Source organism: Pteropus alecto, unplaced genomic scaffold, assembly GCF_000325575.1.
Source record: "Pteropus alecto unplaced genomic scaffold, ASM32557v1 scaffold25, whole genome shotgun sequence".
In the NCBI taxonomy this organism is placed as follows: Eukaryota; Metazoa; Chordata; class Mammalia; order Chiroptera; family Pteropodidae; genus Pteropus; species Pteropus alecto.
In genome coordinates, this window is record NW_006441955.1 from 16613189 (window position 1) to 16641103 (window position 27915).

Genomic DNA, 27915 nt, shown 5'->3' on the forward strand with positions numbered 1-27915 from the left:
AACCTCAGAGAAGTAAAATAATTTGTCCAATGTCACGCAGCTGCTACATGGTGGAGCAAGAAAGCAAAGGATCTGCCCACCCCACCCCCCAAGTAAAAGGTCTTCACAGACAAAGCTGAACAAATAAGTGTGTTCAAATTCTTCAGCTTTCTAAGGGGTCTTGATTATAGACTTTTATTTGATATAGGCTAAGATCTAGCTGGTTTTGTTTTTGTTTTCATCAGGGGAAGTTCAAAGTAAAATATTACTTCATGACAAGTACAGTAGTTTTTTAAAAGTTTTAAGTAGAAATAATTGATCAATTTACAGAAACACCCTTCCTCCAATCTCCAATGTACTTCAAAACAAAACAAAAAACAGAGGCCCACTTTTCTGACATGTGTTAGATTTTGTCCTATCATGGGTTACATTCCTCAAGTTAGTTTTGATGCTAAAAGCCTTTTCAGGCAGCAGAGCTCTTAGAACAGGTTTATGAGGGAGCCGTTCACTCTCTGCTTCTCAGATAAACCTGAAAGGCTAAGTTTACTAACTTAAATCAGAAAGGCTAAGTTTACTAACTTAAATCATTTCCCACAGGACAGAGCAGAAAGAAAACTGAAGAAGAGGGGCAGTAGGAAAGCTTTTCCTTTGTAGCATACTCCTACCAATAGGAGAAAGTGACAATGACAGTAGAAACAGTGGCTTGAGACCAGCTTCAGCACTGCCCACGGAGGTACAAGAAGTACCTGGTCTTTCAGACACTCTCAGAGATGCCAAAAAAGGTCCAGACATCTCCTTCCTCACTCAATCCACCAGGGGGCGCACTAAAATATCACATTACTTTTCTGGGGACGACTCGAGTCCGTTTCTTAACCACTCGAAGCTTCAGCACCCTCATCGGAATAGGGAGTGATAAGGACTAAACGTAGCAGTAGATGTAAAGCTCCTGGCTCATGGTATGGCCCAAAACATAATAGCTTATCCCTTATTACCCACCCAAATAAACGAACACTGGAGTAAAAATAAGTTCACCTGGAAAGATCTAGCTTGCTCCGCAGGTCACAATTCTTCCAGGTTCACAGCTTGTCTCCTTGTGACTCAAGGCTTGTTGTCTCAGGAAAAAAAAGAGTTCTAGATTTCCATCTTCCCCAAATTTGCTGACCTCACATCTGCTTTTGCTGCTACACGTCAGAATGAACCACAATCTCATAATTAGAGGAGCTCCTTTGCAACTTGGTGCCAGAAAGGTGACTGGAGATCCCAGCTGTGAAACATGGCAGCCCATACTTACCAGTCCGTCATCTCGGGCTCGCCAGTATGAGGGGTAGAGGAGTCACTAATCTAGAAGTCGGGAGCCCTGGATTCCACTCTCACCTCCCTCAACTATCCCTTGCATGTCCTTAAGTCATTTTATGTCCTTGGGACATAGTTTCCCCATTGATAAAATGAAATGTTGAATTAATTGTTAATCTATAGAATCCCTTTAGGTTCGGATGTCCTGATGAAATAGAATACTATCAGAGCCAGGTATAATCTTGGAATGATGGATTACATACATTATTTGCAAACTTTATGTTTCTATTATTATTTTTTTAAACCAAACTAATTATACTGTTGTCAGTTGCTTCAGTTGCTATGAGCCTAGCTAGATAAATACTTGTTTTCTTATTGGCTCATTGGATTTTTTTTGTTCTATAGACCTTGTTAAACAAGTTAGGCCTGTTTTCAAATTTGGTTAAGGAGACCAGTTAACCTGAGAGATGTTAAGCTTTATCCCAAAACTTGAGCTTGATATTTTATACAAGCGTAACTCATAGGATACCATATTTATTTGTCTGACTACCTCAACCCCACCCTCTCCTTCTCACTAATATTTTCGACTCTAAAATTTAGGATATGGAGGAGAAAATGCAAGAGTATGGGTTCAGGCCCTTCACTATCCTCTGGGAACCTTCCCTCATCTTTTGGATCCATACCTCTGTGTACTAAATCACTATGATTAGCTAGATTTCCACAGAAGTCACGAGGCAAGTTCATTGGATCCAAGATGGTGGGATATTTCCCCGCTTCTTTCAGCACTCTACCATGGGGTCAAACAAGATTGCTGAGGTGTCTATGTAGGACAAGGAGAGGAAGATAATAAAGGCTGATGTGCAAGGTGTTTTTTCTAATTAGGACTCTGTATCCTTAGTTGTCAGAGTGGCACCAAAGCCTCTTGGGTCCCTGGCAAGAATGGGGGGCTTGGTGAACTCAGCTAACTCTGCGAGGGTGCCTTAGGGTGGGGGTGCATGGGGAGAGTGGTAATAGTCCTACCTCTGGACCTCCAGAGAAGACGTAAGGAAGGACAGAGTGATAGACAACTGAGGGAATGGCTTCCCTAGTCACCTTTTGTTTTAATTTATCCAGTTTTTCTCCTAAGACAAAGGGTATGTATTAATAACAGTTTAGAACACCGCAATTTCAAGAGCACTCAGTTATTCTAATTCGCAAACAACAGGCCTTTGAGATCAGCTGTGGTGGACATTTGAAACACTAATTTTCTTGATTCTTGCCAGTACACAAAGATGTCTTCTAGAGAAAGGCTGAATGTGCACCCAAAGAGTCCTCAGCAACATGGCATTTACCTGGTGCATTGATCACGGTGTAAGAGCCAGTCTTGGGCTGTGTGGATCCAGAGAAGAACCTAGGATAGGACCAGCATTAATCAAGTTCTCAGAGACTAAATATAATAAAAACTTCATGGATTAATTTATAGTGAAAAATACAGCTGTTGGGCCAACCAGAAGGCTTGAGTCAGCAGATAGGAACATTCTCTCTTAGTATGCTAATTATTTTGGAAGCCAAATTATAAGCAGAAGAGTAATCTATTCATTTAAAGTGAAAAATACACATTTTAAGTGAACCAGATGTTCATGTTAGCCCAGCTTCTCCTGAAAAATAAACTACATAGGAAACCAAATTAGTAGAAGATTGCTTAGGCAGTAAAGAATCAAAGAAAGGGTTATTTGCCAATCCTAAGGTGTGTCTTTCTGCAGCTTGAGGCCACCCCACGCCCCATGGAAGGAATAGTCTTGCCAAGAAAACTAGAATGCTCAAGTCTGGTGAGCTAAGCCTTTCTCTCCCTGCACTAGGCATGGATAGGCACTGCCAGTGCTGGCCCTGGCAGCTCTCCATTTTCATTGCTTCTGTTTCCTATGGTCTGTATCCAAGCAGGGTTAAAATACCAATAATTAGTTTTCTGCTTACTTTCTGGGATTATTCTCAAATGATCTCCATTGGAATTTTTGCAGTTCCAAAAACTCATTAGTTACACATTATAAACAATGTCTTAGTTTCCTAGCACAGACAGCTAATCCAATTCACTAAGTAGGGATTTTACTAGTTTAGCTCTTGAAAATGTTTTTGATTTTGTGAGCAGCGTTCCACTATTGAAAAAATTATACATGTGTGTGTCACAAATTTAGAAATGGAGATTCAGAGGAGCTGAGTGCCTTGCCCTGGGTCACTCAACTGGTGATTAGTAGAGCTGGAACTCAAAGCCCAATCTTCTGAGTTTAAATCCCACCCTTGTTCCATTGGGTGTAATTCAGTTTTCTACTATTAGGAAGTTTCATTTTGAAACAGGAAAGGAAATTCAATGTGGTTTTAAGAATTAACTTTAAAAACGTTAAGTGATATTTTTTTTCTAAATGGTGGGGGTGCATGAACGTGTAAAGTATGCAGTGGAGGAGATGAGAAGATGTAAATAAAAAGATCCCTCAGATGGCCTGCTGCAAGGGGCCACAAAGTCCAGGCACAGAGCGTCCAGAGACCTTGTCTGAGCATACACAGTAAGCGGATGTGTTTTGTTGCAGAATCTCAGTGTATTGGAGGCAAGAGGAAAAATCCTCCACTATCAAGTGACCTTGCTAGAGGTGGCAGGGGGGAAAACTACACTACAGAATATCACAGAACATACCTCCTGGACTTGGGTCATTCCCAGAACTGAGAGCTGGGCTGTGGCTGTGTCTGCAGCTAACTCAAAAGGCAGTTCCCTGCCCACTCGTATTAACATAACGGATCTGTGTGGGGCAAGTAAGTACCAACTTTTCTTTAATATTGCCTTTGGGAAACTGTGTCTTATCTCTTATCTTTTGCAGGCTCAGCTCAGGGCATGGCATGAGTAGGACAGGAATTTAGACTTTGGAGTCAATAGCTTTCAGAATCTGTCTTTTCCACTCAGACTATGAGTAAGTAGCCTTGGACAAGTGAATTAACACCTCTGAGCTTCAACTTTTGCCTCTCTAAAGTAGGGATTATATTACCTGCCTTGCAGGTCATTGTAAGATTAAATACAGAGACTAATACATAGCAAGCGCTTAATAAATGTTCATTAAGGAAATATTAGTTATATTACATCAAACACTAATATCTGGCTTATTTTTCTAGAAGCAAGAATAATATGTGTTGTTAAATTCTAGAGAAAAAACATTTTACACCTACAAACAAAATATATTTTGCCAATAGTATTAAAATAAAATTCTGGCTGTAATAAAACTATAGTAAAAATTTTCTGTACTATAGCTCTTTATTACACAAATTTAGATATGTATCTCATTATCTACACTGAAAACCTCCCAACTAACTGTATACATTTTATAGTTGCATTCTTTGAAAAATAACTTCTCCAGATAAAAGCCCATAGTCAAGAAGATGAGTACTAATGCTATTTATCAAGATCTGTGTTATAAAAGGATTTCATGTCAAGATTATTGGCCTAACTTTTTTCAAAAATGAATAATAGAATAAAACTATAATTAGATCCTCCCTTAAAATTCAGTGTAACGATTTTATCTACACGTGAATCTAGCAATCATCATTTCAAAGAAGCTTCTATGAAAATATGATTATTTTATACACAGTGTTAAACCTCATATATCTTTTCAGTTGCATATCTATAAACTCTATTATCTATAGATATAATAGAGTAGATGAAAATAACTAGAAGAAAATACAAGTAAATATTGATATAATATTGGGTTGGTATATGAGTTATGAATCGTTCTTAGGAGTAAGGGTTGCTTTTACTAGAGGCCTGACTACAGTGATTTATTTATTCTCACACATAAAAAAAGGTCAGAGGTAGACAAGCCAGGGCTGGTGTGACAGCTTTGTGACAGCATCAGGACTCCAGGCTCCTTCTTTCCGTTCCCTCTGCCAAATTGGCTTTAATCCTTCAAGATGAAATTGGTCCATGATGGCTGCCAGAGCTCTAGCTATTTCCATCTAAGAAGCAGAAAAGAAGGAAAAGAGAAGGGCTCATTTCTCACTGTTGAGGAGCTTTACCCCAGGTCACACAACACACTTGCAGTCATTGAGTCTAACTGGTCACCTGGCCATAACCAGCTGCAAAGGAGGCTCAGAAATATGTTTCAGACTGCAACGTTCCCTTGCTAAAGAAGATGAGGAGAGAATATTCGATAAGCAACTGGCAATCTCTGCCTCATGTGGGGTAGGCACTAAAGACAGAAACCTGAAGGAAAAAATGGATTAACTATGGGGGGAAAAAGCTTAAACTTTCTGCATAGTAAAATAAAATTTTTTAAAACACTATAAATTAAGCATTAAATATAAATAGCAATTTAAGAAAAGTACATATCTCATTTATGGCAAAAGGAGAGTTATCCATCTATCCATCCAACTTTTTAAATAAATAAGAAATAATGGGATATGGATAGGCAATTCTAATAATAAATATGAAAGGAGCAATAAAGATACGAAAATATGTTCAGCCTAACTAGCAATCAATGAGATGCAAATTTTGAAAAAACAGGAGAAACCAAATCAAACTAAGGAAGAGTAGGTAGAATCAGTGTAACCCGTATTGGTGAGAGTGTTGGAAAAAGATAATCTGTACCCTACTGGTGTGTGTGTGAATTGGTACAACTTTCTGAGGAACAGTTTGACCATATATAACAAACTTTAAATATGAATGAATCTTTTGACCAAGAAATGTTACCATTAGAAACGTGTACTTAGCATATAATAGGATAAGTGCTTAAAAATGCAGGTGAAAATACGTTTGTTGAAACAAACGTATTTTGAAAAAGTAAAATACCACAAACAACCTAAATGTGAAATAATAGAGAATGAACTGGTTTAATATATCCTGACTCTCACCTGCCTTAATTCTACACTAGCATTAAAGTGATGCTGTAGTAGTGTTTTTATTAACATGGAAAGAAAGCCATAAACTTTCAATAGTGTATACAGGACGATGCCATTTAAAATATATATTTACAGGAGTATACATTTTTTACACAGTTAAAAATCTAGTAGAATATATATAAAAATGTTAACAGAGGTCATCACTGCATTATGGAATTACAGGTGATTTTCTTTCCCTGTTGCTTTTTATATTTTTAATTTTTTTCTTCACTGGATAAGTACTACAGATATGATTTTTAAAGTAAATTCTGTGGGGGAATCTGAACTCATACCACTGTTTAGTATCCTTCCGTTGTTAAAATGTAATATATCAGAATACTTCAAACCTCACTACAGATGAGTGTTAGGGATATAAACCTCATGAATTTTCTGGGCCCCTCCCAAGTTCTTTATTTAAATTTGGTAACAACTTCTCAAAACGACACATTCATTATTTTAGAGTTGGCCTCTACTTTATTCATTCAGTTGTCCTTTACTAGAATCCAGCAATAGGTGAAAAATACTGTTGAGGTTCTCTAGTTATATTTAACCAAGCGGGAGGGGCAAACATATAAGCAAGTTGACTGTAGTATAGTATAAGTGTGAGATCAGAGGTATGCACAGTGAGCTCTGGGATAGAAAAAACTGAAGCATGGGCTTGGAGAGGAGGTGACATGTGAACAGTGCATGGAGGGACAAGTTGGTGTTAGCCAGGTGAGAGTGCAGGCGTGCAGGCCTGAGGGTTTGTTTTAAAGGGGGATCTGATCAAGCATATAAGTTGAAAAAAAGAATCAGGAGTGGGGAAGAGTTGAAGATAAAGGGGAGAGGGGATAATTGATGGAATGAGGCCCCCAGGGAGCTTGAAAAATGATGACATCCAGCGACGAAAAGAGTTTAAGAAACACTTCTTCCTCTCAGAATGGGCAGGTGTTAAGTAAGGATGAGGCTCACTAAGTATGAACACATAGGGTAGATAAGGTAGGACACTGAAACCGTTCTCTACAACTGAGCTGTCGCTACGAAGGTCTTAGTCCTGGAAGTCTTGTATTCTTAAGAGCCTTTTGCCTCTCCTAAGACCATACCTGACCCATCCAATACTAGTTGCTGTGCATCTCGGAGTTTCCTGAGAACAAATTGTAAATCAATCGCATAATCCTATCCTCAGTCACTCATCTCACACGTATTTTGAATGATCTGTAGGAATAGCATACCATGATTTTGTGTCTCCCTTTTAATATATGTTCACACTACTCACATATATTACTTTCCTTTTAGGAAGGGGAAAATAATGCCCCAACAGGCAGAATTATGTTGATTTTAAGAAAGTAGAGACAACTATATTGTAAAAGGCACCTGGCATAGCATTGCATATCAAGAAGCACAAGAATGATTTTGTTGATTTGTGATGAAAATTGAATGTGTGCTAAACCCACCAGCCAACAAGTAAAACATAATTAATATTTCAGATGAGTCCCTGTGCTCCAGAATTCTTGAAACTATGGGAAAAGTTAGAAGCCAGTAGAATCATAAACGGGGCCCACACAGATGTCAGAGACTGAGAGCCCAGGAGGTGAAGTAACTTAGCTAAGATCATACATCTAATCGGTGGACAGAAAAACTCGGCCACCTGTCTCTTAGGCACTTTTCAAACTACCTTACAAATTTCATAATTCTATTTAGAAGCTCTCAGTGAAGATGGAGATGGAAAGTTGAATGATTGAGGCTAAAGAATTACTGTTAAAAGATCCCAGAGAGACAGTGAGTCGTGAGCAGAGATCTGAAGGAGAGAACAAGCCCTGGCAGACATCATAGGGGAGGAAATCCAGGCTGGCTCCTGGCGAGTGTGGTGACTCAAAGGCAGGGCAATGCCACATTGATTTGCTTGGCTAATTCCAGAGGAAGCAGTGGTTAGAAAGCCTTGTTGGCTATTTTAGCCCATCCCCTGCAAAGGGTCTTATGAACCATAGGTGCTCAATAAATATTCACCGAATAAATGCATTTCATTCAAAAAAAGTTCCTGGCATAGCCAAGACATCAGATATCAAGGCAAATGAAGATAAAGGAAACATGGCTGTGGAATTCCAGTTCCTGAGAGCCAGTACATAGGTTACAGGCTCTCACCACAAGCCCAGTCCTAAGGATGCCACAGGATGGCTGAGTGCCTGTGCAATGGGGAATAGTGATAAAGGCAGAGGGAGGAATTAGCACTTTCTGATTGCACTCCTTTTTCTTGCCCATGTTGCTCTGATACGGTCATTGTCTGGGCATTTCTACTATGAGGCAGAGAATTCCTGAGAGCAGAGTAGAGCATCTTCTAAGAAGCCCTGGAAACTAACTGGGGAGGGAAGATGAGAGCAAAGAGTGTCTGCGAGTGGGCTGGCCCTTGAGATTTCTCTTGTCATCCACCCCATGAGCCTGGCAATTATAAAAGAAAACAACAGCTCTACTCCCCCATGAAGAGTAGTCCCAGAATGGAAAGGTTAATTGTTGAAATAAAGAACTCAGCCATTAGGCTGGATAGCAGAAAGGACTCAACAGAAGATCGAATGAGTGAGTGGAAGATCGGGTGAGAAACTCTTCCTAAGGGCAGAAAAGCAGGGAAAGTAGTTGAAAAATGAGAAAACTTAAAACACTGAAAGAATTGAAAGAGAAGTGATGACAACCACCTAAAAGGAGTCCCAGTAAGAGAATAAAGTAAATAAAAGAGAAAAGAATACTTGAAAACACTTATCAAGAATCTTACAGAATGTGCCCCTCTGGTGCAGGATGTTGGTAGTCAGGGAGGTTGTGGGGGGCAGTAGAGGGTGGGAGGGGTCACATGGAAAACCTCTGTGCCTTCTGTTCATTTTGCTGTACCCCTAGAACTGCTCTAAAAAGTCTATTTTTTAAAAGCCTCTGCAAAAAAATAAAAACAATGCAGAATAATCGAGCAAGATTGATTCTAAGAATATAAAGATGTAACATATCAGAAAAATACATCAATGTAATATATCACATTAATACTGAAAAGAAACAACGGGACACGTTCTTAACAAATGTAGAAAAAAGATCAAGTTTTTAAATTTTAGAAAATAAACAGTATTTTATAAAACTATAACCTATATGGGAACTATGCATTTAAAAAACTTTTTATTTTTTAAGACTTTCTAGCAAAAAACATGCAGCAAACATCAACTTAGTAAAGATATATGGGCACATTCTCTTTTAAATGAGCAACAAGATAAAAACAAAAAAGAAAAGACTTCAAGATTGGACGGAAGAGATATTTTAACTATGCAGCTAATAAGATATTACATGGAGAATTCAACAAGGGCAGTAGAAAATTAGAACTAATTAGAGAGATTAGCAGGTTTGCCAGAAAAAAGAATAACACATATATATTAATAATAGAAAAAGCGGTGGAAAAATCAGATGCCGTTTATATAGCAAACTAAAAGTGTAAAGTGTCTGGAAATTAACAAAGAATTCATGAAAACTTTAAGAAGGAATTTTTAAACTCCATTAAAAGATATAAAAGGAGAGCTGAATAATTTCAATGAAACGGCATGTTTATGAATGGAACATTTAACATTTAGCAGCATCAATTCTCCCTGAAATACACTATGAATCTAACTTATTCTAGCAAAAAAAAAAATACCAGCTGGAATTTGGAGAGATAAACTGATTCTAAAAGCTACATGGAAGAAGAAAGTTTTATGAATATCTAAAATCATTTTGAAAAAATAAGAGCAAAATGAGAAGAGGATTTTTCCCACCAAAACGTCAGACATCGCAAAGCCCAGTAATGTGAACAGTGTGTTCTGGTGAAGAAGCTGACCCAGACACAAATCCAGTGATATACATGGAACATGGCGTATGTTAGGGATGGTATCACACTTGGAAAAATTGACTCACTGAGTGGAAAAAATTAATAAAATTTGTTTCCTTAAAAAGACCTTTGAGCTGCATTTAGATTAAAAAATTAAATGTGAAAGGTAAAACCAAAAGCCAATAAGAGAAAATGTGGTTAAGTATCTTTGTGAACCCAGGATGGAAGGATTTCTTTCATAAACAAGACTCGAACTGCACAAACCATAGATTTACCTACATCAGAGTAAGTATTTATGTGCAACGAACACATCATAAAGTTATCAGAGAGTTATCAGGCGAAAAATTGGAGTAAGATATTTTTAGTTTTGACAACTGACAAGTGACTAATACCTAGAACATAAAAGCTATTTCTGCTAATCAGAGAGAAGACAGGAAACTCAGAAAAAAATGAACAAAATATATGAACAGGCAGTTCACAGAAGGAAAAAGTCAGATGACTAGTAATATGTGAAGAGAAGCTCAGTCTCATAAGAAATCAGAAAATGAAAATAAAACCACAGTTAAAATACCACTTTGTACGTACCAGATTGTCAAAAATTAGAAAGTCAGAAAATACCAAGTGTTGGTGGGGAAATAAGAACTCTCAGGCTTTTCTTGGATTGTCACTGATTGGCTATTTTAGAGATCAGTCTGGCCATATTTGGTGACATAAATGAATTTACTCTATAATTGAGCAATTCTGTACATATATAGCCAGAGACACTCTTGCACAGGCACACATGAGGACATACAAGAGAGTATTCATTACATTCTTGTTTGTGTTAGTGTCAATGTAAGAAAGTCCAAACCCGTAGAGAATTTTTATGAGTTTATTTGAGCCAAACTGATGACTCAAGCCAGGCAGCAAGATCTCAGATGCTCCTGAAAATAACTTTTGCAGCTTCTTTTATGCATTTGAAATTAAGGAGGGAATGTAAGGAAGATTACATGAAGATGGGAGAAAACAAGGCGAGAACTGGATTAGAAGATTATGGGCTTTCTTAAGGCTGGTTATGCCATCAAAGGTTCTTAATCCTGGCATCTCAAAGGTGTGTTAGCCTAGATGCACAAGAATAATGAGCAGGGCTTGCTCAAAATCTTTCACTTAAGAAGTTTTAGATCTGGGGCGTGACCTGCCCAGTTGGGAATTTATGATTTATTACAGCACCCCTTTTCATCCACATTAGTAAAAGGTTGGAGAGAACCTCTTGCTTGTCATTTGGAGACTAGACAAAGTAGGGGTTGAGGCAGCAGTCTAAAGGAATGAGCTGAATTTACATATAGCAGCAGGAGGGCTATATCCTAGAAACATAATGTTCATGAAAAAAAAGTTAGAAAAAGCATTAGATTTACTCCCAAAGCAGTTCATGAAAATACAGTACACAAGCACAAAGCAACATTAAGTTTCAAGGATACATATATGTCTAAACATATAGAAAGTGGGTTAGAAGGATGCATATTACATTCACTAGAGTAGGTACCTCTGGGGACACAGAAATGGAAAGTGAACAAATAACACTACATAGGGTCCTTGCGCAAGCTGACGATGCCAGTTCTCCAAGAACTGAAAAGTAGGATCAACTTAAATCTGTAAACCCGAAGTCTTTAAAAAGAAATTGATTCTTCCTAAAACTTTGCTAAGATGAATTGGTGTGTTTTAGATCTTTATCCGCTGTGGTTTGTTTTCGTCCCTTCCCCATTTCCCCCATAAAGGCCTGCTGACTCCCGGCCAAGTCTCTGCAAACTCAGAGGGTGCGGACAACATTATGGTGACCTGGGATCCTCCCGGAAAAGCTGCCTCTGCTGTCAAGGAGTACGTGGTGGAGTGGAGGGCGCTCCACTCAGGGGTTGTCACGCAGCCCACTCTGAACTGGCTGCGGAGCCCCCCCGACAACATGGCTGCTTCGATTTCCGGTATTTAATTGCTTACCTTCCTTCTGGAGGGTTACTAAATTCACATTTATTGAGGAAATTGCAGGCAGTAACCTAAAACCCTGCCTTGAATTATGGGTAGCTACGTGAGAAGAAGGGTAGTGATGACCTAGGGTCCATCAGGACAGCACCTCAAAATACAACACTGCAGCTATAGACCAGGCAGTTGACTAAAAACTCTAGTATTTATGTGCCTGGCACAGTGCCATGTAAAGTGAATGAATAAACCAAATGAACATGGCTGAGAGCCAAGTAGTAACCAGTCGGTGTGATGGGCACCTTACATTTGGAAGTTCATTTAATTCTCAGAACGATAGTGTGCAGCAAGAGTTATCATGCCCAATACATAGGTGAGGAAGTCTGAACTTTCATTCCCAATTCTGCTACTTATTTTTTGTGTGATAATAAATCCAGAATCATCTATATGATGATTGGTGCCACTAATCCTCAAATGCCAGATCTGTCAGTGGTTACAATCGAGTTATTGAAAGCATCTGAAAACATATTAAAATGATTGGGCAGAACTTAGTGTCATTTTTAAGTTCAGCATCATGGTTAAAAGTGCTGGTTCAGCAACCAGACTGGGTTTGAGTTCCGGTTCTGTCACTTACTAGGTCGTGTGATCTAGGGCAGATTACTTCTCTCTGCTGCGGTTTCCCTGTCTATAAAATGGCAATAATGATATTATCTAACTCATTGGGTTATTGTAAGAACTAACTGAATTAATACAGAAAAAAAACATTTTGAACAGTGCCTAACACACTTTGTTTGATAACTTAGCTATGATCGCTATTATATGTAACGGAGCTAATTATTATATGTAATAGAGCCAAAATGAAATAAACAGAGCACACCACATGATAATACATGAGCTGGTCCTTGACTGTGTGCCTCTTTCATAGTCTAGCTGCTCAGACTAGTGGGTTGTGTTTAATTTTAATCACTACACTTAAAGAGAATACTGCCCAATGAGAAACAAAGGAAGGTAAGCAAGTCACTGGGGTTCTGGAACTTTTAATGTGGAAAGCACATAGCCTGTGGAAAAGAATTCTAGGTAGGGGTGGGGTGGTTTGATGGCTGTTGCTGGCTTTGACGTGCACATGACAAAGAGTATGTGTTCTTTGTTGTCTTGGAGGATAAAACTAAGGCCTCTGCATTGAAATTAGAAGAAGGCAGATGTCGGTTCAGTTTTGATAAAGAATTATCCTCACCTGTTATGGTCTCTAATAGGACAATTGATTGTCCCTAGAGGTGTTGCAGTAGAACCAATTTTCCTGTAGGGCTGTTATGCCCATCAAATCAGATGAAACAGTGGATAGAAAAGACATTTAGTGAACTCTAAACGGCTGCAAAATTGTAAGTGCTTACTATAAACTAGGATTTACCCTTGTGAGATAGTTTGAACCCTGTAGTCTGTACAGTGCCTTCCTTTTAGAAACTATAATTCTACACAAATACTATAAAATACATGACAAGACAGAATGTTTTTCATATTTAGAAAACTAAAATGTTTTTAAGCATTTTAGAAATATTCATTTGAATAAAATCAATATGATAGTGGGTGAAATAACTTTATTAATTGAAGTTATTCTCCTACTTGAAAATACTATTAGTTTGTGTTGATCTTACATTCCTGAAATAAACTCATAAAAAATTAAGTAATTCACACTTATCATGAATTCAAAATGGCCCTCTCCAGTCAATAAGATGACTCATTACTGTCGTACCCTCAGCATCTGGCTGGGGCAGAGCAGGGTGTTTTAGAGTGGACCAGACACAATTAATATGTGGGGAGCAGACACAATTAAGGAGAGTTCATTTAAGACTTAGCCAGTAAAACAGGAGTCCTTAAGACTCCACTAAGGATAGGCTGTTCACAAGAAGAAACCCTCAGCCTATGATGCAGTAGTTCCCCACTCTGAACTCACATTTTGCACAGTAAAATGCAATGAAACACTTGCCTCGTGAGCTCATCTGGAACTCCCATGCGTCCACATGGCACAGTGGTTGGTTCAGCCCTTCCATGACTAGTGGCAGAACAGCCAGGCACTATGACATGCCCTTGGGGCTTCTGGGTCTGGATGTCGCCCATGAAGAATCTTTGGATTACTGGACTAAGCTGACTGCAGCCTTTTCCCCTTTTCACTTGGTTCATAAATATGAATTGGAACTCACCCAGTGGCCTTATTCTTATCTCCTTATGGTCTCTCTGACAAAACAGTTTGTGTGTTTCAGCTTTATATGCTGCCGGTTGGGTTTTCATGTAAAACACACACGATTTAGTAAATTATTCTGTGAAGTAAAATTCCTCTTCTCAAAAAAGAAAATGTTAAATCTTGACCAACTGTCAGTGGAAGGGGACCAGACCCACTTATGGCAGGGCATCAAACAATATAGGAGAGAGTCCTTTCTTTGACCACATGATACTGTAGTTACTTAGTAAGGATTATCTTTTTCCTTTAAATTTTCATTGGAAATTTAAAGATACATCATGGGCAGTATCTCAGAGAGGAGCCTTTTCTTTATAGGAAGTAGAAATCCTGTAAATGAGTTTGGGCAGGGAAGAGTGACTTGCCAGTAAACTTCCTGATTGATAGAACATTTCAAAGTGTGGTGCTTTAAAAGCTAGGAAGGAGCATTCCCATTCTCAGGTATCTTCCAAATCTTCCAGGCTATGAAGCAGCTGAGGTCTAACTGGAACGTGGTGGTGAGAAGTAGAGGAGAAGGAACAAGGGGTCAGATTGCACTGAGCGTGCTTTGGTTAGTCACGCCTGAATGTGTCATCCTGCCCTGTCAGATCCTGATAAGCATCTATGGAATTAGAAGAGCCTTCCAGGTTCTAAGCCTGCAAAACCCCAGCCTCACTTTTCTGTAAACAGCAAATGATTTATTTATAGAAGTCAAAGTTTTTTCCTTGAAAAAGAGTTTTGTTTCAAAAGCTGCCTGTACAGTTAAATTGAAATTCTCATTGGAACTAAAATAACTTTTGTCTCCTCAATCATGATGACCCTGGGGTGAGGGGGGGCGGAAAAAACTCAGATTTGATTATTTGTTCACCATTAGGTGAATTTGGGAGTTGGGAGCAGTCGCTTCCAGAAGCTGGTGCCACGGCAAATAGGATAACTGAGATTTTGTAACTTAGGTCATCCTTTACCCTCAGTCCAAATTGTACTTGAGCCATCTTCAAACTAAGGCGAGGCAAGGAACGCCTTGAATGCGTCTGTATCGGCTATTAAAATGGCTCCTTTAGTGACTCACATGTGATGCCACACCTGTTATAAGAACTTTTTCCTCACAGAGAACATAAGACCCTACGTCTGTTATGAAATCCGGGTGCATGCATTGTCAGGGGACCAGGGAGGATGCAGCTCCATCCGGGGTAACTCTAAGCACAAAGGTGAGTCTTGGGCTCTTTTGCCAAATTCTGCTTTAGTTTAATGATTTGGAATTGGAGGATGACAAAAAGGCTCCTGTGTTCTATTTTATAGCACCAGTGAGTGGCCCTCACATTAATGCCATCATAGAGGAAAAGGGGAGCATTTTAATTTCGTGGGACGAAATCCCAGCCCAGGAGCAAATGGGCTGCGTCCTCCATTACAGGATATACTGGAAGGAACAGAACTCCAGTTCTCAGCCTCAACTTTGTGGTATGTGTGAGAAACAAATGCCATGGGGCCTTTGTTGTTCAGATGCCAGGAGAACACAAGCATATGCATGTGCATACATACACAAAGTGCTAGTACTATGCCTCACACTTAGTAGGTGCTCAGTAAATATTGTGAAATTAATTGAATGAAGAAAAATAAAAGACATCTAAACACACAGTTACCGAATATATTTTATGTGCCAGACAGATTGAAGGAATGAAGCTAATGGACTGGGCTCTCAAGGAGCTTACTTATATGGGGAGACAGCGTCTCAAAAAGCAATAAAGGCACTTCAGTCCTATTATTAGACCCTTGAGGTTTGCAAGGAATGTGTTTGGAGGATTTTTGAGTCCCCGCATTTGCAAATACCATCACAGCATAGTCTTTTCTCCTCAAAATGGATACAATGCAATGCAATTTAAGTAATTCCTTATGACCTATAATTATTCTATAAGACTAAAGCCATTAAAATAAATATTGGCTGGAGTATTATCTCAGATGGCTTCACGGATCACTCATTCATGTAACAGCTCCAAGTCACTTGCCAGACTTGATGTTCTAATCTTTTATTTATTCAGATTCCCCTCCCCTCTACCTCCGGCTTTCCCTTTGCCTTCTTTCATAGGGCAGCTTTCTTTCTTTCAGGAGAATTTAGCATAAGAAGCAACATTTTCATTTCTTCAGGAGAGCTAGGTCCAAGAAGACTGTAACAAGGCCACTGTGAGACGTGGGTGCAGAATGCTGCCTGCAAGAGTGATTTTTACTTGGGAGACTTTAGGAATTGGTCCCTTCTCTTGACCTTAGAAGATCTGCAGTGTTGCTTTTCTGAGTTATGACTTTTGGTAAAAACATTCAAATAGTTCAGTAAGATATAAAATCAAAATTACCCCTTTCTGTATACTTAGGCTGTTAGTAGTTCTTTGTGTGTTCTTCCAGAAAAAATTTAATGCATATATGAGTATATATTTAGAGTAATCATCTGTATTCTGATCTGCACCTTGCTTTTATCTCTCAGTAATACATACTGAAGGTCTTTCCACGTCAGTCCATATGGATTCGCCTCATTCTTTTTAACAGCTCTCTAGTATTCCATTGTAAGACTTTTCTGCCATTCATTCAACTAATCCACCATTGATAAATAGAATGTATCATTGAACATAACTGCTTCCCACTGGGCCTGACAGGGTAATTCAGTTCTGAAAAGCCCTTTAAAAGGTAATGAATCGGTTGACCTCTTTGTGAGCCATTTCGAATTCTTCATGTGGAATTTGCTCCCTGTCACCATTTTCATTTTGGCAGCACTTAAACTGAGATGCCTATTCACACCCAGATAGACCAACATGGTCGTTTGGTTCTTAAAGCTGCTCTTGCAGATATTGAAGAAAATACTGACCTTATTTTGCCAAAAATCTGATGAATATAAAGTCTATATAAGAGTATTTTTAAATAAGTTAAAAGAGAAGAAGGCATCGATTCAAAGTTCTGTTTTATACAGGTTTCAATTAAATTTTCCTTCGATTCATTAAGCACTTATAGATGAATGAGACCCATTCCCATATCTTCACAGAGCTCACAATCTATTGAAAAAGAAGGAAAAGTACATAAAAGTGATGTAATTGTTATAATCAAGGATTGACAGCTATCTATTGCATTTGGCCACCGGAAATCATAGGTGAATTCACAAGTGCAGCTTCTAGAGAGTGATAGGGGGCAGAAGGTTGAGGGCGGAAGACACCAGGAAAAAGAGGCACCACGAGAGCAAAGGGGGATGGAGTTCCAAGGAGGAAGGGGCACTGTCGTACCTGTCTCGCGGCACCGTCCGCCAGGTCCCAGTACTAATGGCACATGCGGGAGCATCTAGCCCTGCCTGGGCAGGAGGAGAGAGGTGTAGACTGGGATGGGGCCCAGGAACCTGCATGTTAGTGCATTCCACAGGTGATTCTGGTACACAGCCTCTCCTCTGGAAATTTGTTGGTACTGCTGTGTGCACCAATGGCAAGGGCCCTTCTCTACTGGTGCATGCATTATACTTTGTTACTGCTTGGCTGTTTTTGCCCCCAGCGGATACCATGGCAATTCGTTACCGCTGTCTCTGCTGTACTTACAATACAGCCAGGCACACAGTAGGTGCTTAATAAAAACAGTATTTGTTGAATAATTTGTTGATTACCTCCCTACACTTTGTCAAACCAAAGTAGATCGTTAGGGAAAAACTAATTTTCAGTAACAATGCAGCTGTTTTGCCCGATACCACTTGGCCTTCTTACCCATTGCCTGTCAGGTGATTGGCAACTATCACATCTTCCCAAACTGGTGCCTTTGTCCTTTAACAACCCTGAGCCTAAAGTATCAGATGACCAAGGATTGAATGCCCCCTTTTATCTGTTCCTGAGATCACAGCCCAGACCAAGGCAGCAGAACCAGTATTTCCTGTATATTTTTTTTCCCCATTACTCAACTCAACCTATTTTGCCAACCAAACTGCTGACACCATCACCCTCCCTACTGCTTCTCTCATCGAATTTCCACTTTTATTCTTCAGATATACATGTGTGTGTAAGTGTGTTTATAAACTTCTTGGCCCAGCAAACCGTTGAAATCCCTTCCCTTCTGTTCTGACATCTCATTTCACTCCTGGAGCTAAGGATGCCCTGACACAGTCACACAGTTGACTCTGATGCTCACTGATGCTTTGCTGCCACAAAATGAGCAGAAGCTCTCTCCAAAATTAATTTTTTAATCTCCTGCCTTAGGAATAAGAGATTTTTTTAGTTTAATCATATGGCTTAAGTCTGCAGAAGCAATTTTATCAGGTTATAGTAGGCTTGGGAATTTTCCACACTACTTTCTCAACAGGATGTAAAATACAGAAATTGCTCTGATAGTCACAGCTGTTAAATGATCTGCTCAAACCTCAGTCCCTTTAGGTAGAGTGGATATGATATTACAGGGCTCTACCTTGCTGGTCATCCACAGTAAGCAGGGCTGGGAAGGATAAAGAGTCTGTTTTCTCCACTAGATGTGAACTCTTTGAGGCAAATACTGTATTTTTGTATAAATGGTGCCTTGTGCAGAGCAGAGACCCAATAAATATTTGTGACTGTTGAAATAAATTCAGGGAATGGGCATCATCTGACTGGCCTTTGGGTTCGTGAGCCAGTAAATGATGTTGAGGCACAAAGTGCCGAGTTCTAGTTTCCACTTTGATCACCAGCACAGGTGCAAGTCTGCTTGCTGAGCAAGCCAGAGATTACTCCTGCTGTAGTTCTGGCCTTGACTTTATAGTCTCCCCCACCACACACGCACACACATACACAGCTTTTGAGAGGCCACTCAAAATCACATCCAGCAGACCACTGGAGGAGAAGTTTGTCTTTTTACTGAAGACTACTGACCCTCATGTTTCTTGGAGTAGAAAAACATCACTGCATTGCTTAAAAAAAAAATAAAAAATCTTCCCTGCTGAGAACCTGCAGGGGTGTTGAGAGCATAAGGAACGGATGATTTAGGCTTAAACTGCCAAAATAAATCTAATCTTAAGTACCATTGTTCTGCATTTTAGATTTTGTCGGATTGTAGCAGATCATCATTTTAAGCCCACTAAGCCCAGTACTCAGAGCCTACAAAAAAAGTAGAAAATCAAAATTAATAAATGTTGCTTAAATATCTATTTCATTAATTGCTAAACTTAGCTTTCTTAAAAATTTCACTGAAAACTATTTGTACATTTAATTTCCACCCCAAGACTTCTCAAATATACCTGTTAAATGCTAGAAACATTATAGTCATAGGAAATAAAAAGAGTTAACTACAGCTAAATTTCAAAAGCAAAATGATAAAAATTCTTTCAAACCATTTTACCACAGGAAAAATATTTAATTCTTCTGATATGCTGTGAAGTGGGGCCTCTGTAAATGAGTGTCTAGAGTCATCTAAAGTGTTAAGTACTAATGAATTAAGATTGTTTTAAACAGTAATGTGCTTTTCTCTTTCAAATTAAATGAAGCATTAACGAATAAAAATGAGTAAAATCCTACATTCAAATATATCTTTTAATATGTGCCTTACTTCCTTTGTCTTTATTTTCCTTTCAGAAATTCCCTATGGGGTCTCTCCAAATTCACATCCAATTGACAGCCTACAGCCCAGAGTCACCTACGTCCTGTGGATGACAGCTCTGACAGCTGCTGGTGAAAGCCCCCAAGGAAATGAGAAAGAATTTTGTATGCAAGGTAAGAAACAACTTTAGAGATGGAGGGTCTACCCTGGATTCTAACACAAGTTTATACTCCCACTGCTTCTGGCATAGAGGTTATCAGATTTTCGGTTATCAGATTTTCTTTAATTCACTCATTACTTTCTTGCTGCTACACCTTTGTACTTGTTTCCTCTAAGTGGACTTCCCTGCCATGTCATTGTCTGCCTGGAGACAGTGTCTTCTCATTTTTCAAAACTCAGTGTAATTGATTCTTCCTCCAGGAAGCCATCCTAAATGCACCTCCGTATTTCCTTTATAATGTATTACATTTGACCCATATTCAAAACTCTAAATCCAATAGGCAGGGACTGGAATCTGTTTATCTTCAAAGTCTAGAATGGTGCCCAGCACATAGTACTTGTTCACTAAATGTCTGTTTAATGAATGATGAGAATTATCTCCACAATAACAATAGCAGCCATTGCATATCAAATAGTTATTATGTACCACTGTGTTAAGTGCTTTGTGTACTATATTAGTTTGCTGGGGCTTCTGTAACAAAGTATCACAAACTGAGTGGCTTAAACAATAGAAATTTATTTTCTCACAGTTCTGGAAGCTGTAAACCCAAGATCAAGGTGTCAACAGAGTTGGTGTCTTCTGAGGGTTATGAGAGACCGTTTCATGCCTCTCATCTTGCATCTGGTGGAAATCTTTGGCATTCCTTGGCTTGTGGATCTCTGCCTTCATCTTCACATTGAGTTTTCCTGGTGCATATCTCGGTGTTCAGATTTCCCCCTTTCATAAGAACACCAGTCATTTTGGATTAGAGGCCACCCTAGTCTAGTCTGACCTCATCTTAATTACATTTACAATGACCCTATTTCCAAACAAGGTCACGTTCTGAGGTGCTGGTGGTTAGGACTTCAACATATGAACTGAGGGGAAAAGGGAGAGGACAAAATTCAACCCACACAATACACACTTCTACTCATTTAATCCTGACCACAACCATGTAAAGTGCCTGCTTTACATGATTGTACCTGGTTACACTACCAAGTAGTCAACATGAAAGGATGAATACAGGAATCAGGGATTAGGACTTCTTACAAGTGTAAGGTACAGAAAGATTACCCAGGGTCATAGAGGTGACAAGTAGAACTACAGATCAAACTCAGATTTGAATTAAATTAAATTTGAGTATATGAAGAAGTGACCCTGTTCTCATGGGCTTCCACCAGCTAAATTATACTGTTCTGATGGCACCCGTTTGCATTGTTCCAAGCATAAAACAAGCTGTCCTTTCTTTGTAACATGGAGTATCAAGTTGGTCATTCGGGACTCTGTTGTCCTGTGCCAGAGACTTCTCCACAGGGAAAACTGAAAAGCCTTCTTCTCATCTCCCAGCTACTCCCATGAAAGTTAACTTGTGAGCAATTAATTGAATTAAGAACTCAGCAGCTTTCTACTTGCATTCCAGACTTGTTCCATCTGCTCAGGAAGGAAGGCAGATGCTGAAGAAATGTCAGCATTGTGCTGATTGTATGGGGTGGTAACAAGCCTGCTGTGTTAACTCCCTCTGTTCAGCTTTGGTAACACACCTTCTACTGTGTCTAGAAGGTCTCTGTCTCTTAGTCCCCCCTTTACACCTTCTCCTCCAAACCTGTTCTTCTATCAGAAGAATCTTTCTGCAGGACACCTGATGCTGACATTCCACTTCTTGTTGCAACTCATCAGTGATTCCCCCAAGAACCTTCAAGCTAGAATTCAAACTTCATTACCAGGCCTGGCATGACCTGGTCTGTTCACCCATCCGGGTTTGTCCTCTGCCACACTCATTCATACTCAAAAACAATAGTATCTGTAGTTCTGTGAAAGTGTTGTGCTGTATCCCGCCTTCCAATTATTTGCATAGTTCTAGTCTGTGCTTCCCTAACTTGTCTACTTACCCAACTCCTATCCATCCAACTCTAAACTTCTGACATTCCTTTTGGGAAACTTTCTTGAGCTGCTCAAGACCACTTCCCATGCTGTTCTCTGCTACACTACACCTCATATATGCTTTTATATGTTTTTACGTGCATGTTTTTACTGCTGTTTACATGTTTACACATCTATTTCCTGGGCTACATTCATGATTTCTGAAGATAGCAGAGCCCATGCCCTATTCATCTTTGTATCTCAGCACCTAATATGGCCTGAAAATGTTTAATAATGGATACTGGGTGAATAAATGAATAATTGTGACACATAGTAAAGTGCATGTAAATAGGAAGAAATCAAAAGAATTTCAAAGACCCTAGTTAGGGGGCTTATCCAATGGCTGGTATGGTAAAATTACTAGCTGCTATTTCTCAAAGGCCTCCGACATCGCCATGCGCTTTAAACACACCATCTCTAATCTTCACAACAATTTGCAAGGCAGATGTCATTATTCATCTTCTGTAGATCAAGAATCTGAGGTCCACAGATCATATCGGTCAGTGGAAGGTCCAGTACTAGAATTCAGGGCTTCTAGTTCACAACCAGTGCTTTGTATACCACACCCCCTTTCCTTCTGCTCATTAAAGGAAGCAGCCCTTGTAGGGCTGGAACTCCTCCCAGAACTATAGAATTGGCCCACTTAGGGCCCCTTCTCCCTAACCAAATGGACAGAAATTAGCCTTGTTCCTGGGACCAGCTACCCAGGAGCTGTGGGTAGGGTCCAGAGGGCTCACACAAGTATTTTGAAATGTTCATTGAAGATAACTCAGTCACAGGGTTTGCTATCTTTTCAGGTAAAGCCAATTGGAGCACGATCATGGCACCAAGCATTTGCATTGCTATTATCATGGTGGGCATTTTCTCAATGTGTTACTTCCGGCAAAAGTGAGTTGGTTACGCCTGCCTCTGTGTGTGTGTGTGTGTGTTTCATGATAATAGCTGTTGCTATGAGTCAAAGAAATGATACTCATAATTGCTGGTGGCATATTAAATTTATTCCTTTATAGGTGACAGTAAATTATGTTAAATTCTTAAAAATATTCTACCATTGACCTAGTAATTCCTAAGTAGAAATCTATTCTATCATAGGTATGTGCAGATATTCTGTGGCAAATATGTTCACTGAAATATTGTTCATAAAAGGAAAACAATACGGAACCACCTAAATGCCCAATTACATGGGATTAACTAAATCACAGTATGTCTCATACTGTATAGCAATATTATGCATCCATTAAAGATATAGAAAAAAATAAATTGCATATTTGCTATATTACATTTTAAAAGCAGCTTGAAAAACATGTACTTGTTTTTTAAAAATACTGCATACACACACATACAAAATAGTTATTATTAAATTTGATTGTAACATAAAAAGCCAAAATAATATGACTTAAACTAGTTAAGTTTCTCACCTGGGTAAGGGAAGTAAACTCAGATGAAGGGCTGGTATAGTAGCTCCATAGTCATCAAGGACCTAGGTTCTTTATCTTTCTGCTCCACTATCCTGACATTGGCTTCCATCAGTTTCACCTCATGGTCCAATGGCTGCAGGAATTACAGCCATCATGCCTGCATTCTACAACTACCAGGAAAAGGTGCCCACACTTCCATTTCAGATTACTTCACATGAAGAGGTCACACAGGATACTTTTGTTTACATCTCCTTGGCCAGAACTTGGTGAGGCAGTGAGGTTTAAAATTATGGTCTTATAGCTGGGCTTATTGTCATCCCAATAAATTAGGGTCCTCTTCCTAAGAAGGGGGGAAAATATGTATGATGGCACTTAACACTCTCTGCCTCATGAATGTAGACTAAAATATTACTGGCAGTTATATCAGGGAATAAAATCATAGGTGATTTTAGTTTTATTTAACTGTATTTTCTAAAATTTCTTTAAACTTGTATTACGAGAACTTTTTAATGAGTTAGTTATGCAATACAAAGTTTTCTTCAGATGTTGCGTAAAGTAAGAGAAGAGGTAAAAATAAAACTAGCTCAAAGTCATCCTGCTAGTCATTGAACTTGTCTGAAAGCTTTACATTTATTTAAACTCCCATGTGTGATAGGTACTTCAAAGCAGAGCTCTCTTTAGTGAGATTTTGAAAAAGTTTAACTCAAAAAAGAGTTAACTAGGATCACATGCATTCTCTTCAAGGAAATAGTATCAATCGGGGTCAAGGCTTCTGCTGTTTAAAAAAAAAAGAAAGAAAGAAAAAAAGAAGCCCCAAATTTTAGTGGCTTTAATAAAATAGTTTATTTCTCTTCCATATGAGTCCTGAGGTAAGTCATCCAGGTTGGTTGGTAACTCTGCTCCACAGTCATTTAGGGACCCAGTTTTCTTCCATTTTATTGACCCATCATTCCTTGGGTACTGTCCTCAACTACATGATCTATACTAGGTCACAGGTACCTCCGCTCACATTTCTTTGGAGAAAAACTAGTCACATGGCCATATCTCTTGCTTCAAAGGGCTAAACATATCCCAGAAGCTTATCATTTTTATTAAACATCAAAGCTTATTAAAGTTTTTAAAGATGTTTCATATTAGTCTTGATTTTTAAAATATAGCCAAAATATTTAAGGCACATGCATTTATAACAGCTTAAGGATATTTCTTCCTTCCACGTCATAAAAGTAATATAAACTTATTAAAAAACCCAGATATGTAGGAAAAACACAAGTACTTGGTAACAGTTTGGATGTTTCTCTATGGTACTTTTTTCTTGGAGTTTTTTTTACATAGTTTATGTTGAAGTTATTTATATCATTTGTATCTTTTTTTTTAGCATAATAATTTACCTGTCATTATAAACTCCTTATAAACTTTGTAATTAACTAAGTACTAAGCCCCCAAAGGTAGGCTTCTTGTTTGCTGTTCTATCTCAGCGCTATGCTGGTCATATATTAGGGGTTTGATCCATGTCTTGCCGAATGAGTGCATAGTTGGATAGTGACAGCTGAAAGTTCCATCGTTTATTTAGCAAACCCCAAGTGGTTGCATCACGACTCTTTATTGTCTATCCAAACTTCACAAAAAACTAGTCCAGCCTTGGATGATGCATCATCTTTTTCAGTGTTTACATTTTACTCATTTGCATAACTCTACACTGAACCCCTCCACTGAAATCACAGCACTAAGAACCTGTGCTTCCATGCCACCGCATACACAATTAACCAGCTGTCAATGTTTTCTTTATCTATAGGGTATTTGTTCTCCTTTCAGCCCTCAGACCTCAGTGGTGCAGCAGACAAATTCCAGACCCAGCAAATAGCACTTGGGCCAAGAAATATCCCATTGTGGAGGTAAGGTATAAAGCCTCAGTGGTCAGTTAATGGGGTTCCAGAGAGCAGCTGAGTTTCCCATCGCAGTTGGGAAGAAACCTGGGTACTTAGATCCTATGAAGAAGCTGACGTCATTCACGCCTAGGTTACAATCTGAGTCATCACTCCCAGGTACAGGAATTTTCTGAAGCTTATGACCAAAAGACTAAGACTCATAGCTTTTCATTTCTCTCTATGCCTTATGTTCCCCTCCTCACAGAACTTCAAAAGAAATAAAACAGCAAGTATTTTTGCCATTTGCTGAGCACTAGCCTGAGAACTGACTCATCCAAATTCAAGAGAATTGAAGCTTTACCATGACGTTCCCAGTCCTGTCTGAGCATGGAACAGATAGAGCTCAGACTATTTTGGTTTTGGCAGGAAGCCAGTAAGTCATTCCATTGTGCTTGGAAAAGGTTTTAAAGGAGGCTGCTAAGCTGGCAAATGAGAGAGCTAGAGTAAAGAAAGCGAAGGGAGCTGCCACTGTGCAATCTAAGGAGGTTAAGAACAGCTCACAGTGGGCACGATGGCCTATCTCTGGCGGAAGGTCTGGAAGTTGAAGGCATCTGAATATGGAGCAAGACTGCATTTACAGAGAGCAAAGGAGGAGAAAAGTGGTATGCCAATACTCTTCCCATTGCTGGGGGAGTTGGCAGCCCCACACTCCCTTTCTCAAACCTTATAGCCCTTCTCCAAGATGCTTCTCAATTACCCAGTGCATTCTACCATCCACGCCTTTCTGCAGGTCAGAAGCCAGTGGGACCAGCCACTGCTCAGAGCTGGTCTCAGCCATGTCTGCCTCAGTAGGAATTTAAGTCATTGCAGTTTAGTGCCTTTGAAACAAGGCTTGGATGCAAACTCCACCTCTGCCACTATATGGATGACTCTCAGGCAATTTGCCTGATATCTGAACCCTAGTTTCATCCTCTGTAAAACAGGAATTGATGTTATCTCCCATGTATACTGTTGTGAAGATTAAGTAAGATGCCATGTAAAGCACATAGTCATACAAGGCAAAGATAACTCACTTTCTTCCCAGGAAGATGCATATTCGACGTCTCTTCTGTTGAGGGGTTTTGTCCCTGTTAAGTTATAATAGCGAGAACAGTAATAACAGTAGCTTATATAAATATGTGTGTATATATTTTTAATTATTTTTATATGTACCTACATGATCTATAATTATATATATGGTATATGTGTTTATACATACATGATATATATTTTTATATACGCCATTATATTAAGTTGTACTATTATCATTTTTCAGATGAGGAAACTGAGGCAGAGGACTAAGTAACTTGCCTAACGTTAGTCAGCTAGTAAATGGTGGTTCCTGAATTCACATAAGAGTAGAATGTGCTGGCCACCATTGTACTTTACATTCTAAAAGATCTTTAAGTACAGGTATGAGGGGAGTCTTTCTAAAAGTCAGCACCTCCACGCTGAATAGACTAAAGAGGTGTTCACATACAGGGCCCTCGCTTAGTGGCAGTATTGTGATGACCTGTGGGAATGCACTTTGTAAGGACACCACTGCTAGTTTAGAGGGGATTCAAGTACTAGTTGTTGAACCAGCTAAGCTTTAAGATCTCACTCTTCCAATGCTAAGATTCCACAGTCCCTTGTCCTAAAATCCTGAAATAGCAGAGTGGGAGGCAGCTCTGGGTCAGTCACAGACACCTGGCTTTCAAGCTAGTAGCTTTGGGATCATGAGCTCCATTTGCCTCTGCCTGAGCATGATTAGGGCCCATAAAAAGCCTAGAAAAAATGCTATGAAAGACAAAGGGTTAGAGAAAAGAACATAAGGAAAAGGCAACAGAAGCCATACACAAACCTAAAGCTATATAGTATAAACATGTTCATTGCGCCATTATAAACAGAAGCCAAAAATTAGGCATAATGTAATCTGCCACCAAGGGGGCAGGTTAAACATTTGAGTATATCTATACAATAGGATATTATGCAATTATTTAAAAAAAAAAAAAAGGATCTATGATCTATGTGTGTCTAAAAATCTCTAAGATATTTAAAAGTAAAAAAAGCAGTTTGTAATAACTGTCTAAAGTGAATTCTTATTTATATAAGGAGGGAAGATTTTATATACACATATACACATTTTTGCATGTGAAGATGTTTCCGAAAGGCTACATATGAAACTAACAATTGTAGTTGCCTTTGGGGAGAGGGTTGGAAATATGAGGGCCATTTAATTTTCATTGCTAATTTCCTTTGAACTTTTAAGTTTTCTCACAAAACTGCATATTTCTTTTGCAAAAATAACTAGTAAATTAGAAAAAAAATTTAACTTAAACAAGGCATCTGCAACAAAGGCCTTGAGGCAGCCTCAGAACCCTATGTTGCTTGACCCTTGAAGAGACTAGACTGTGAAGATGGCTCTCTTGGTAGGCTGAGGCCACGATAATCTTTCTCCAACAAAACATGTTTTCAGTTCTCAGACCTTAAACCCCCCATTTCTTAAGCTGTGGGTAAAAAAAAAACACGTGTCTTAAGGCTCTGCAGGAAAAGACCAAATCATAAAGGGCACCACCATAACGTCATCCATTCTGAATTTGTAAAAGCTTAAAAACGTGTCAGTGAGGTAGCTGAGGGAACGGTGGTCTAAGAAGCCTTGCCCAAGGACTTATCAGCTAGGGGGCCTGCTTTATAAAAGCTGAGGAACAGCCTTTATCAATACTGTCAAAACTTTCAAGAAGGCAGGATGAACACCTTATCTTGTGATAAGGAGCCATTTCCACACCCTGTGCAATCTTTCTTACATCTGGCAGCTGTGCTTCCCTCTGTGTTGCAAGCCA

The 27915-nt window shown here is 39.1% G+C and overlaps 1 protein-coding gene across 1 annotated transcript in view; it reads left to right on the forward strand.

The window, feature by feature from the left end:
* IL12RB2 (interleukin 12 receptor subunit beta 2) overlaps positions 1-27915 on the forward strand; it is a 56977-nt gene that overhangs the window by 27079 nt on the left and 1983 nt on the right. Inside the window, exons 8-15 of the mRNA XM_025051947.1 lie at positions 3834-4053; positions 11728-11928; positions 15245-15343; positions 15435-15593; positions 19688-19825; positions 22569-22659; positions 24982-25081; positions 25597-25599. Coding sequence (XP_024907715.1) covers positions 3834-4053; positions 11728-11928; positions 15245-15343; positions 15435-15593; positions 19688-19825; positions 22569-22659; positions 24982-25081; positions 25597-25599 — 1011 coding nt within the window. The remainder of the gene's footprint in view (positions 1-3833; positions 4054-11727; positions 11929-15244; positions 15344-15434; positions 15594-19687; positions 19826-22568; positions 22660-24981; positions 25082-25596; positions 25600-27915) is intronic.